Below are 13,988 nucleotides of genomic sequence, written 5' to 3' on the forward strand. Positions count from 1 at the left end.
TAAACATTAAAAATATAAAAATAGAAATAAATATATAAAAAATTCATAAAATATATATAATGTAGAAAAAAAATATAAATTAGAAGAGAAATTATAAAAATTAAAATTAAAAAATATATGATAAATGAAAAGAAATTAGTTAAAATTAATAATATTATAAAAATTATAATATTTTATAAAAATATTTAATAAATTGTAAAATTATGAAAAATGTAATTTTTTAAAATATGTAAATAATAGAAAAATTATATAAAATCATATATAAACACTTAATATATATTTGAAACAATTAAAAAACCTAAAATCTAAATTATTTTCTTCCTCCTTATTGATTTTAAATGTCTTCTTAGATCTAAGTTTATTAATCAGTCAATAATTTATGTTTTCATAAAAAAAAATTTATTTTTTTCAAAATCATATTGTTAACAATAATATTTTTGCTTAATTACTTTTCATAAAAAATTGATTTTTTTGTCAAAAACATATTATTAATATATTTTCTTAATTAGCTGTGCAATTACTTGCTTTCTTCTTTGATTAGTCATTCATTAATTATTTTACGCAAATACAATACTTAATTATGATTTGCTTGAGCTAACATTCATCTGTTGTTCATTTGTAAGCAAATTAATCTATCACTACAAGAAATATGACTTTTCTTGATGTTTAGAAAAACGTCAGGAAATATACTACTTTTCATAACATTCTGTAAGAAAAGGTAGAGCAAAGGGAAACATCACAAAAGAATGCATTTTTTGTGACGCTTTTGAATAATTGTCAATGATGTTTTAAAGCATCACAAAATATTGACTTTTCATGATACTATCTTTCGTTGATTTTTAAAATGTCGCCAAAGGAAAATATTTTTTTATAATTTTTTCACATTTTTTGTGATATTTTTAAACCTAACCAAATTAAAATATTTTTTTGTGATTTTTTACATCTTGTCGATTTTTTAAACCCCAAATATTAAAAAACTATAAAAATTATTAAAACTTGTAAATTTTTTTTAAAATTATTAGAAAACTTAAATTAAAATTATAAAAAATAGAGAAATTATAAATAAAAGTATAGCAAAATTTAACCAAGTAAAATTTTCAAACAATAGGGACCCTTTCAGATCTTACATTTAAAATTTTCAAAGTGCCAAAAAGAATGCAAAAAAAAAGAAGAAAAAAGGCACCCTCCTTTCAAGTTATTTATAATACTGTAGTTAACCCATTTTGCCCGGGCCCATTTAATTTATTTACAATAAATGAATAAGTCAGACCAATAAACCCAAATAAATTAAAATAAAAGACAAATAAAGTCCAAGACTAAAATAGCCCAAAAAGTCCACTTACAACTTTCAAAATCCAAATACTAAAATTGTACCAGCTCAAATAAACCCACATCCTAAACCTAGCCCTAATAAACTAAATTCCCAGTTTGAAACCTGACCCAACCATTAAAACCCTAGACCCGACCTCAAATGGCCCAAATCTGGGACCCAAAAAGAACCCAAAGTTCAGCAGCCCGAGAGCGCCAGAAGCTTCTGGAATATGCTGGAATGGCACCAAAGGGTCAGCTTCCCACGAGAGATCCCCACGCACGACCTCCACGTCACCAGGGTCTTCTTCTCCGTACAAGCACTCCTGCAAAAAAACACACGAGAAGCAATAAAATAGAACAGAAAATAGCAAAAGGGAAAAGAAATAGATTTTTTATTTTTTATTTTTTAAATTTGTATTTTTCCAGCACCCTACGCAAACTCAATACAAAGAATCAGCAAAAAGATCAGAAGGTGATTTCAAGTTTTTTCACTCCATTTTAATATTTTTGTTTCTTCTTGCATATATTTTTTCGTAGAATATTTTTTATTAAAAAAGGGAAATAAAAGAGGTTTACCTAGATGCACCAACGAGATCCTTGTTACCTCCGCCGAAATCGGAGTTTGAAATGGGGATTTCTGAGTGAAAATAAGCTTTAAGTCTCGTCTTTGATAGAAATAAGAAGTGCCTCTACATCATTCACCAATTAAAATGGTGAAATGGTGATTAAATAGCCGAAATGGATGGAGAGCACTCAGGCTATTGCGCCGAAACCCTAGCAAATGGGCATTTGGTTTGTGCCTTGTGAAAATGGCCTATTGCCATTCATTTTCTTTTAATTTTGGGAATAAAATGAAACGGCGCCGTTTCAGGGGAAGGGATCCGCGCGTCAACCCGTTCCAAGACCCGAATCTGCGCCTTTGTGCTTCAAATGGGTTATTGTGTAGCAGGTCCTTCCCCTTCACGCCGCATTATAATTGGCTCCTATTTGCGTTTTATCTGTTTTTTTCAAATTTTTCCCAAAATCCGCGTGCTATTGCATTTTAGCCCGCGCCTCAATGCAGTGTTTTGGGATCGGGGATATTTCTATCATTGGTCCCTGTGAATTCATGCGGATTGCGCATGGGTCCCTATTTTAATCCCAGTAGTTTATTTTATTTTTAAATTATCCCTTTTATTTCAGTTCAACTTTAATTTAGTTTTCTGTTTGTATAACTTACCATTTTAAAATACATTTAATATTTTTATATGCGTTGATCCATTTTAATAATTTTGTTTGTCTTCATTTGTACAATTATTTTGAAGATTCTTTTATCATATTATTTTAACATTTTGTACAATATTTCTTTAAATATTCTATATATATTCGTACATGTATTATTTTGATTGAGGTTTTAATTTATAATGCTTATTATTTTAAAATTTATTTAACATTCTTATATATGTGTTGATCTATCTTAATATTTTTTTCCTGTGCTTTTATTTGTAATTAGGTTGAAGTTTTTTTTTATCATATAATTTTAGCATTTTGCATAGTATTTAATTCAAATCTTATATACTTGTACCTATATTATTTTAATCGAGTCTTCTATTAATTATGATTTTGAAAATCCATTTAGTTCTTTTATATGTGTGTTAAATCATTTTGATAACTTTATTTTATATAATCATTGTTTTGAAGTTTATTTTATATCATATTATTTTAACCATTTACATAAAATTTTGTTTAAATATTTTTGTGTATATTTGTACATATATTATTGTAATGGAGTTTTATATTTAAAATACCTATTGTTTTAAAATTTACTTTATATTTATATATATATATAAACCCATTTTAAAAACTTCATTTTTGTGTTTATAAAATTATTATTTCGGAATTCTTCTTTATATTATGTTATTTTAAAATTTTATATAGTATCACATTTAAATGCTTTGATATATATTTGCACCTATATAATTTATAGCAAAATTAACTCAATCTCATACACATTATAAATTCCATGCTATTTTCACAAACAATTGTTTCCAAATTTATTTATGTACATATACGTTTTGCAAGTCTATTAGGTGAAATTTATTTCCTAAGATTATATTTTATTATGTATTTTACTATTATTTTATTATGTATTTTACTATCTAGTCATATTTTATATATTATTTGAATTCTCTTTTATTGTGTGTATTGTTAGTTTTGAATAAATTTTTTTGCACTTTGCATATTATTTGATTTAAATATCTTAATTCTATAACACTTAGTTTAATGATTATATATATATCCCTAGTTTTTTACAAATTATTTCAAATTCATCAATTTAACAGTTCATATATTGTATATATTATATGTTCATTAGTTCATCATTATTTTAAAATTGTTAAATTCCACATTAATTTCTAACTTCCATTTTGCCTTGTATATCTTGTATTGATTGTGTTATATTAGGCTATATATATTATTGTTGTATATTATTTTCGTTCTTGTATTATTATATCAATTGTTCTTCATCCAGGCTTGGAAAATTTGGTTATATTTTTCTTAGATTAGTTATATTTAATTGTTTGTTTTGTTAGTGGATTAAATAAGTTATATTATCTTCGTTCATCAATTATCGTATTTTATGCATGCATTTTATCCCATATTTTTATTTTTTCTCTTTTGGTTTACAAATGTCGCTTTATAGTTTCCAACTCTTAAAAATCAATTATTTCATTCTATTTCAAGTAAAATTAATATGTTTTGAGCTAGTCTACAAATCATTTTAAAAATCTTAAAATAAGGCAATGTTCAGTATTTAGCGATTCGAGAAATCGTGCCCTACTGTGTTGGGTTTCGATTTTTTCGTTGAACTAAATATTTGAACATCCTTTTGTAATTTTTCATCTAAGAGCTTTTGGAAGTCAAAACTCAATCGTGTTCTCAAAGGTATAAAGGATCATGTCCTATCGTGCTGGATGTGATGCTTTATACCTTTGAAACGAGAAAGCTTTGACGACCAGCTTAAACTACTCAAACGTTTTAAAAAGGAATCATATTTCAATTTTTTTTTAAAAACCCTAGACATAAGGACATCAATTAATCAATCTGGTACCAGTTTTTGGGCGTAGTGAAGGTGCTAACCCTTCCTCATACGTAACCGGCTCCCAGACCCATTTTTAAATTTACATGGACCAAAATTATTTTAAGTGAAACAAAATGTTTTATTAGGTGATCCAATCACACTTAAACAAAAAGATTAGTGGCAACTCCACATTTGGTTTTAAAAGTCGATCTCCGTTTTTTTTCCCAAATAAAAAATGGTTTCGACAAATACTATAATTTATTATAACATTATTATTATTTACTCTAGCTAATTTAAATTAATTAAGGAAGAAAAACTTATTTTAAAAAAAGCATAATTCTGCTACCCTAGCACGAATTTGTCTACCTCTCTGGCATGTTCTAGGTTTTCTTGTTTTCTTTTGTTCATAATAAATTTGACGGTGGTAGTCCAACCAATCTCTTTTCATTCTTCAAGGTAGCTCTGATTTCTTTTGGTCATAATCAATTTTAGAGGCGGCTGTCTACCAAATCTCCCTTCATTCTTCAAGATAGGCCTGATTTCATCTGTTCATGTTTATTTTGGTGGCGGCAGTCTACTAATATCTTTTCAATTTTTAGAGTAGTACGCCTAACGAGGCTTTCTCTTTGACTTGTGATTATGGAAAAAGAATTTGCTAAGTTAACACTTGATGAAGAAGAAACAATTTTACAAGTACAAGGTGAGCTGAATTTGGAAAAAGAAGGAAACTCTTTTCGTTTGGTGGGATGTTTTTTAACAGCCAGTGTTATCCACTTTCCGGCAATAAAAAGCACCATAGAAAACCTGTGGCATCCAGTTAGAGGAGTTCAGATCCGAGACTTAGGAGAGAAACATTTTCTATTCCAATTTTTTCATGCTATGGATATGGATAGAGTTTTGAAAGGTTTTCTATAGACATTCAATAACCGCTTTCTGATTCTACATATGCTACAATGAGAGGAAGATCTGTTACGAGTCCCTTTAATCTTTTCTCCTTTTTGGGTACAAATCCATGATATTCCAATGTGGTTTTTCTCTGAAATTCTGGCAAAGCAAGTAGGTAATTTTTTGGGCAAATTTTTGGAGTATGATAGTTCAGATTTAGGGAAATGGAATAGGAATTTTATGCAAATTCGGGTTCAATTAGATGTTCGCCACATGTTAAAGAGGAAAAAATAGATTATGTTTTCTAGGAAATGTTCATACGTTAGATTTAAATATGAAAGACTAACTTTTTTCTATTTCTATTGTGGTCGACTGAGTCACAGTGATTCTTTTTGTGAGGCAAAGACGGTGTTAGGGGTGGAAGTGGCGGTAATCGGCTGGGATTTGTCTTTACGAGCGCAATCCAAGAGAGCTTTGGTAATAAATAGTATTTGGTTGCATGAAGATGGAGAAGAAGAGTCAGATGAAAGTCTTAATAGAGATCGTAAGTCAGAATACAAGCCATGGGGAATACAGAATAAGCTGGAGATAGGAAAAACCATTGATCCTGGTTTGGGTATTAATTTAAAAGGTAATTTGTCCTCTGCCTCTCAATAGGTGAAAAATATATTGGCCAACCAGGCTCAGTCTGCAATGGAACATGATTTGGAGAAAAGGGTGATAATTGGAGAGGAAGGAAAAAAAATCCTTAGGGGGAAAGAGAAGATTCATCACCAAGCGAAGAAGGTGAAACTGCAACAGTAAGGAATAAAAGAATGTTGGGCAATGACCTTTTTTCATTGGTGACTGCCAAGAGGCAAGCTGATTGACCGCAATGAAAATCTTAAATTGGAATGTCTGTGGTTTGGGGAATCCACAGACAATTCGCAGGCTTCGACACACACTGAAGATACACATCCCCCAAATGGTCTTCTTTATAGAGACAAAGATTAATAAAGTACAGATGGAACGAGTGCGAAGAAGTTGTGGTTTTATCAATGGCATTGATGTAAATTCCGATGGTTTGAGAGAAGGTTTATGCTTAACTTGGAAAAGCGATGTTTTTATTACGTTTCAAAGTTTCTCAAAAAAGGCATATTGACGTATTTATTGACAACCAAAATAATGGAAAACAATTGAGATTTACAGGTTTCTATGGTTATCCTTATGCACAAAAGAGGGATGAATCATGGAATCTACTAAGAGGTTTGTGTAGCAATGAGGAACTGCCTTAGTTTGTTTGCGGAGATTTTAATGAAATCATGTATGGGTATGAAAAAAAAAGGAGGGATACCTAGAGAGGGAAGAAGAATGGAAGCTTTTCGTAATACTTTAGAAGATTGTCGACTAATGGATGTGGGCTATTCTGGAAAATGGTTCACTTGGGAAAGGGGGAATTTACCAGAAACAAACATTCGAGAGCGTTTGGACAGAGGAATGGCCAACGAAGATTAGATGTCAGTGTTTCCTGAAGTCACCATTCAACATTTGGTGCACTCGATCTCCGATCATTGTCCCCTTTAAATAACCACAAAAAAAAGATGACAATAGAAGAAGTCAGAAAAAGTTTAAATTTGAGGCTTGGTGGGTATTAGAGGAAACATTCAAAGCTGAAGTTAAATTCATGTGGGAAACAACATCAGGAGATGTTCTACAGAAATTGTAGTACCTTTGAAAGGGTCTGGAGAAATGGATTGTACGAAGCTCTCAGTCTAGAAGACGGAAAAAAGAACTCTTGACTTCAAAGTTGTTTAAATTGATGGAGGTTGAGACGAGTGATAATAATTTAGCAGAGCTGAATGATACAAAGTTGTAATTGAACTTTGAGATTGACAAGGATGAAAGATACTAGGAGCAAAGAGCAAGAGTAAACTGGCTGAAACTTAGGGACAGAAATACAGCTTTCTTTCGTAGTCTTGCAACACAAAAGTGGCAGAGAAACAGCATTTGAAAGTTACAGAATACAAATGAAAGAGCGACGGAGGATATGCAAGAAATGACAGAAATCCCTAGGACCTATTTTCAGAAGTTATTCGAGGCTAGTGAAAAAGGCCATAATGAACATCTCTTAACAGGTGTTGAACGGTTTATTACTGAAGAGGATAACTGTAGACTCATAGCGCAGTATACAAAGGATGAGATTAGGGAAGCACTGACAAGTATGGGCGCTACAAAAGCACTAGGTGAAGATGGTTTTCCAGCCTTGTTTTTTTAAAAATATTGGCTCATTATTGGGGAAGAAGTCTCGACTTTCTGTCTACAACATCTGAATAGAGGCATGGAGGTTAGTCCAATTAATACCACACATATTGTGCTTATTCCTAAAAAAGTAAATCTAACCAACCTTTCCCATTTTCGTCCCATTAGCTTATGTAATGTCATTTATAAAATATTGGTAAAAGCTATTGCTAATCGCTTTAGAAGAGTCTTGGAGAAATGCATTGACAATGCACAGAGTGCTTTTGTGCTAGGAAGACTAATTTCAAACAATGTATTATCAGAGTACGAAATTTTACATACCCTAAAGAGTAAAAAAATAGGGCAAAAGGGACTGATGACAGTTAAATTGGATATGAGTAAAGCAAATGATAGAGTCGAATGGACTTTTGTATAGGAGATGATGAGGAAAATGGGTTTTGACCCAAATTGGATTGATTCTATTATGGAATGTGTATCTACTGTCTCATATTCAGTCATACTTAATGGCCAAGCTGGGGATATATTTCAACCTACGAGAGGATTACGACAAGGTGGCCCTTTGAGTCCGTTTCTATTTTTGATTTGTGGAGAAGGCTTATCTAGCGTAATGAGGCTGGCATTTCTTGAAAGGCATTTAAAAGGGGTTAAGGCGAGCAGAAGAGGACCACAAATTTCACATTTGCTCTTTGCAGATGATTGCATTCTATTTGGAAATGCTACTAAAAGGGGAGCTGGATTCTTAAAAAATATTCTATGCGAGTATGGAAATTGTTCGAGACAAAGAGTCAATTTTGATAAATCTACGGTTTTCTTTAGCTCTAATACCCGAGAGGAAGAAAAAAGACTAGTTACTAACATATTGGGCGTATGAAGTTCTAATGACCCAGAATGTTACCTTGGATTACCGAATATGGTAGGCAAAAGGAAAAATGAGGCATTTCAAAACTTAAAAGACAGATTTAAATAGGGAATTGAAAATTGGAGTATTCAGCATCTCTCTCAAGGTGGGAAAGAAGTTTTCATTAAAGTTTTCATTAAAGCTATTCTTCAAGCTATTCCTACGTTTAAAATGACCTATTTTTTACTTCCCAAGACTTTATGTGATGATCTTGAGAGCATTATTGCGAAGTTTTGGTGGCAGAAAGGTTATGGTAAAAGGGACATTCATTGGTGTGCTTGGATAGCTCTATGTATCGGAAAAGAAAATGGTGGTTTAGGTTTTCAAAGCCTTGATCAATTTAATGTTGCCTTATTAGCCAAGCAAGGTAGCACTTTATTAATTTCCCAAATTCATTATTAGCACAGGTCTTAAAAGCTAAATATTATCCACAGTCAGATTTCATCTATGCACAGCTAGGGAATTTACCTTTTCTGACCTGGAAAAGTATTTGGGCAGCAAAAGGGCTAGTGCAAGATGGTTTATGTTGACGAGTTAGGAAAGGAGACCAAATTTCTGTTTGGAATGATCATTGGATTCCAGGTGTAGATATTGATAGAAGTAATGACAACATCAACAATATAGGAATTGAGTTAGTTTTGGACTTAATTGAAGCAACAAGAAGAAAGTGGAAAGCTGATCTAATTGAAAATACCTTTCGAGAAAATACTGTATAGAAGATTTTGCAAATTCCCCTGGCGGAAGAAGAACATAACAACTTCCATGTCTGGCGAGGAGAACATTTTGGCAAATTTACAGTCAGAAGTGCCTATAAACTATTACAAGAGGCAACTACGGATCCTAGGTCTTATTTAATACAGACCGAAACAAAAAATTTCTATAGGAAATTATGGAATTTACACCTCCTATCAAAAGTTGCCATCACTATATAGCGTCTTTTATGGAATTTTATCCCTACCCTAAAGAATTTAAGACTAAGAAAAGTGGCTTCAGATAGCTTATGCCCCCGGTGTCGAAATGGAGAAGAAGATAGCAACCATGTGTTTAGACAGCGCCCTATAACAATAGAAACATGGCAAAATCTTAATCTCTCATGGGTCACAAATAATGCAATTCCAAATCAGTGGTATTGGCTTACCTGGGTTTTTACCATAGGTAACAGTCAATAGTGTCGCCTTTTTTGCTGTGCTGCATGGGTGATATGAATTGCCAAAAACCAACTTGTTCATGAGGGGAAAATAACAACATGACAAGAATTATCAAAAAAAGTTTACAGTTACATAGCAGAAATAGATGGATCGGAAGAAAAACCATCTACTTTAGGTGATAACAGAAGTCAAAGACGGATCACAAGAAATACGACAGTAACTATCTATTTTGACGCAACATTTGATAGCAAATATTCAAGATCAACTTCGGGTCTGGTGGTGTGGGGGGGGGGAGATGGACGAGTTTCTTGCCTTAAAATCAGTACTCCACTCCGCAATATCGTCCCCGTTCATGGCGGAGGCATATGCAGGATTACAAGCAGTAAAGTTAGGGATCTCACTGGGTTTTCAGTCAGTTATTATAATGGGAGACTCAAAAACAGTTATAAAAAAATGCAACTTAACAACGACAGATAAGTCAGTGCTAGGGGTGGACATCCGAGATATTCAAAGAAAGAAACAATTTTTCCAAGAAAGCAATTTCAGTTTATTCACAGATCAGAGAATAGTCAAGCTCATGAACTTGCAACAGAAGCTTTAAGAAAGGGAGAGGAAACATACCTGGAGGATGCAGCCTTCACTTGCCTTCAGCGTGGAAATGAAATCTCCTAGGAAATTGCTATCGTTTTGAACGGCTGGCATGGGAACTTGAAACATCAGATATTAGTGGACACCAACTGTTTTGATACCGACTGAATTGGACGTTTGGATTAGATGGTTTTTGTTTCTTTCATTTTTCTGATTTTTTTGTTTAGTGTGGGCATCTTATCTTTTGGGCCAATTTTTCTTTTATTTTTAGGGTCCACTTTCATTGATCCAAAAGCCTCTATTATATTGCTCATTTTAAGATAAATAAAGTTTAGTCGGATTTTTCAAAAAAAAATTTGTCAAACAATAATATATGACAAGTGTGGTGACATATAGAGTGATTATATATGTAATTTAGAACGCATAATAATTGTATTTTTTTAAAATTTTCATTGCATAAGTCAAAATGAAGTCCCTCATAAATGTTAATAAATATTATATTAAAAAAGGAAACAATAATAAAAAGTTTAGTTCCCAAAAATAATGTAAAAATAATGAAAGAGTAGTAAATAAAACTACAATAAAACTACACCCATCAACTTTCATTTCCTATTTATATCCCCAAAATAAAGCATTTGTATTTCACACATTATTAAAGCTTAAGTTCATACGTCAAATTAAACAATACAAAATTTGGTCCTTGCCCATCAGTAAATGGGATGAAAACAAAGAAAGTTTCAATTATGGAAGAATAACAGAATGCAACGTAAGGACAGAAGATATTAGGTGCCACCAAAATTTGGATCTTTGCCCATCTGTAAATGGCTCCCTACTGCCCATGTAAATCTCAGTGCCTAATATATAATTATCTCTTTAATCTAGATGGAAATTCTTATTTTCTTTCATTGGCTTCTATTTATACTTGTTGTATGTTTTTTATTCTTCTTTATAGTAACATTTGAATACTGCAAAATATTTTAGATGAATGATTATTAACACCAACGAAAACATAAGAAAGTAGTGTCATTTTTTCGGATATGATTCTATAATATGTTATAGGATTATTTTATGTACTGGAATGTTAAAGTTGGGATTTTTTTAGACCATACCGGATATAAATTTTGAGGTGGAGGGGTGGCTGGAGTGCAAAGCTTCTTGTTGGCATGTAATTGGGGGGGGGGGCTTACAGGGTAGAAGCCAGGGGGGCTGGCATGGGCCCTGCCCCCCTAAAATGTAAAGTTACTCTTTTGACCCTTAATTTTTTTAAAAATTTTAAATTAGTAAAGGTAAAATTACACTTTAGCCCCCTTAAAATTATAAAAATTTGATTTAATCCATTACAAATTATAAAGATATAAACTATAAAAAATCAAAATTTTATTCGGCCCCCCTAACAATTTGTTCTGGCTTCGCCGCTAGGGGCTTACCTATGATATGCATAATTGCATAATGCAATGCAACAAATTGTATGATAATTCATTCATAATGGAGTAATGGATTACAGCATTATGTGACTTTCTAAAAAAAATGGAAGTTTAAAGAATTGGCTACCTATTATGGTTGCTTTTAGGGTCCGCATGTTATTTTAAATGGTCTAATTTTAGATTTGCTGCATCATGATTTGCAAGTTATATTGTTAAGTCCCTATTTATAATCTAAATATACTATTTAACTCTTTTTTTTTATTATTCTTTTCGTTTCTTATTATTTATGATATAAGTGTCATGAAAGCTAATAGTTTTTGTGATGCTTCTATAGCTATAGTAACCTTTATTATAAAAACAAAAGTAACCAAAAATCCCTTTGTCAAATGTCACAAATAGACAAATAATTAGTTGTTTTTTCTCAAACTTTGTGACGTTCTATAAACAACATGAATGAAAACCTTTTGTGACCTTTTGTCCTAACGATTGTATGTGCCACAAATATGTTTTTTGCTTATGTTAGTAAACGTGACACTTGGAAATGTCACAATTTTGTTACATTTTTAGAAACTTTTCATGACGCTTTAAAGCATTACAAAAAGCTTTTCCATACTGTTAATTGCGTGACGCTTTTTACATTTCATAAAAAAACACAGAAAATAAAAAACGTCTGATTGTTTTCTTGACTATTTAAAATGTCACCAAAACCCAAATTTGGTGTGGTGTATCATTTTTATGTCTCTTGAAATGAAATACTCATTATGGAAGCAAAAATTCTAGTTTGTGGTTGATTATGTTTGTTTATGGGATTTGTTTTAATGTTTTTATTAATCATCTCGTCGTACCTTCAAAAAAAAAAATCTAGTCCAGGTTATCTTGGCATAATAATTTGCTAACTTTGTATTTTCTAACTTTTATTTTTAAGAAAAAAATGCAAATTTTATTATATTTTTTTACAATTTTTAATCATTTTAAAATTCTTAAACGATTTTCACAAAATTTTAAATAATTCTACAACTTTTTCATATTTTAAATAAATTTTTATAGTTTTTATATTAAATAATTTTTACACATTTTTATATTTTTAAAGGTTTTTTTTACATTTTGCAATAATACTATTAATTTCAACTAATTTGTTATTATTGAATTTTTTTTATAATTTATATGTTTTTTAGATCTTATATTTTTTAAACATGTGTATGCATTTAATACTAATATTTTGTTTACGAAAAGATGCCACACTATGTGATTGACCACCCGTTAATTATTCTTTTTAATGTTTGTAAAAAGAAATAGACAAAATATAATAGAAATATAATATAGTATGAAAATAACTCAAAAATATATATTTAGAAACCATGTATATTTAAAGGACCAAATCCCTTATAAAAAGTGAAGGAAATAGTGGGGTTTTTATGATAAAATAGGAAATAGTGGTGAATAGGTGTGATTAAGTAAGCCTTCCTTTTATAGATGACTATCAAAGCTGAAACGGCATGCCAAGTTCCAAAATGATGACGTAAACCTTTTTTAATTTCATCTCCAACATTTCTTTTATTATAATTAGTCAAAGTTGGACTGTTAAGAAATTTTTACTTTAAACCCCAATATTTAAATAAAAATATAAAATACTAATATTTTCTTTGTCTGCTAAGATTGATTGAAAGTCTTCCATTTGAATGGGGATAATTCTGCAGCAATTTACAGCAAACCATTTCTGAATCCAATTACCCTATAAATAACCCTATATTTTCCTTCCTTTTCAATCCCATACACTGATGTTTGCTTCGTCAACACTCTCCTATCATTCAATCATGGGGGTTGACAAGCTAGAGAAGTGCTACTTTTCTCTCCTTTCAATGCTTTCGTCATTGCAATGGGCCTGGAATTTGTTTCTTCGTTTCTCCTTGTTCCCTTATCAAATACCTGCACCAATTGGCCGCGATGATTTCAAGCTAGGGTGCCGGAGTTACAGCTGCAAGCAAGACGTGGGTGGGGATGAAGAAGAAGAAGTTGAATGTGCTATATGTTTATGTAAGATCGATGAAGACGACGAGATTCCAGAGTTGAGATGTGACCACCTTTTCCATAAAGTTTGCTTGGATAGATGGGCCGGATACCGGCGTTCCACCTGCCCTATCTGTCGCACTTCTTTAACCCCTCGCCAACTAATTTCCGGCATGGAAGTCATTCATTTCAAATACTGTTCTTTGGATGATACTAGTCACCGGGAAACCTGGTGGCTGCGTTAGATGTTATTAGGTTGATCATAATAATATTTATTATGTGGAGAAGTATCACAAAATCTAAATTTAATTTCTTTTATCGAACGTATGACTTTACTCATGAAAGAGGTTAGACGAAGGTGATGATAGTTGTGGAGTTTGCTGTACATCAACCAATCAATCAAATATACGATAACTTTCATTTTTTTTTTA

General features: G+C 31.5%; 2 protein-coding genes and 1 long non-coding RNA gene across 5 annotated transcripts; 1 reads left to right on the forward strand and 2 right to left on the reverse strand.

Annotated features, from left to right (window-relative positions):
* Positions 1–1,168: 1,168 nt before the first annotated feature.
* Positions 1,169–2,493, reverse strand: LOC107916865 (uncharacterized). Its single transcript, XR_001689624.2, has 2 exons — positions 1,888–2,493; positions 1,169–1,634 (listed from the first exon to the last, which is right to left on the reverse strand). It is a non-coding gene; the product is annotated as an uncharacterized lncRNA (long non-coding RNA).
* Positions 2,494–8,110: 5,617 nt separating this feature from the next.
* LOC107916628 (uncharacterized) lies at positions 8,111–10,332 on the reverse strand. 3 transcript variants are annotated; one of them, XR_005926399.1, is made up of 4 exons: positions 10,160–10,303; positions 9,529–9,578; positions 9,085–9,446; positions 8,111–8,945 (listed from the first exon to the last, which is right to left on the reverse strand). XR_005926399.1 is itself a non-coding variant. In XM_016845941.2 (3 exons), exons 1-3 carry the CDS (start codon positions 10,253–10,255, stop codon positions 9,268–9,270), a joined length of 357 nt encoding a protein of 118 aa, XP_016701430.1. In that variant the 5' UTR covers positions 10,256–10,332; the 3' UTR covers positions 9,075–9,267. The 3 variants fall into 3 exon arrangements, 1 of the variants encoding a protein (XP_016701430.1); XR_001689539.2 differs by lacking the exon at positions 8,111–8,945 and having other exon boundaries at positions 9,075–9,446; positions 10,160–10,331; XM_016845941.2 differs by lacking the exon at positions 8,111–8,945 and having other exon boundaries at positions 9,075–9,446; positions 9,529–9,610; positions 10,160–10,332.
* Positions 10,333–13,127: 2,795 nt separating this feature from the next.
* LOC107917530 (RING finger protein 150) lies at positions 13,128–13,988 on the forward strand. Its single transcript, XM_016846864.2, has one exon. The coding sequence runs from the start codon at positions 13,329–13,331 to the stop codon at positions 13,800–13,802; it is 474 nt and encodes a 157-aa protein (XP_016702353.1). The 5' UTR covers positions 13,128–13,328; the 3' UTR covers positions 13,803–13,988.

This window comes from Gossypium hirsutum, chromosome A01 (genome assembly GCF_007990345.1).
Source record: "Gossypium hirsutum isolate 1008001.06 chromosome A01, Gossypium_hirsutum_v2.1, whole genome shotgun sequence".
NCBI lineage: Eukaryota > Viridiplantae > Streptophyta > Magnoliopsida > Malvales > Malvaceae > Gossypium > Gossypium hirsutum.

Coding starts and splice junctions, on each gene's coding strand:
- LOC107916628 (XM_016845941.2), bottom strand. CDS start 10,255: ATGTTTCAAGTTCCCATGCCAGCCGTTCAAAACGATAGCAATTTCCTA. Junction 9,611..10,159: donor GTGAAGGCTGCATCCTCCAG/GTATGTTTCCTC, acceptor CTCATGAACAAG/TTGGTTTTTGGCAATTCATA. Junction 9,447..9,528: donor TACCTATGGTAAAAACCCAG/GTAAGCCAATAC, acceptor CTATTGTTATAG/GGCGCTGTCTAAACACATGG.
- LOC107917530 (XM_016846864.2), top strand. CDS start 13,329: ATGTTTGCTTCGTCAACACTCTCCTATCATTCAATCATGGGGGTTGAC.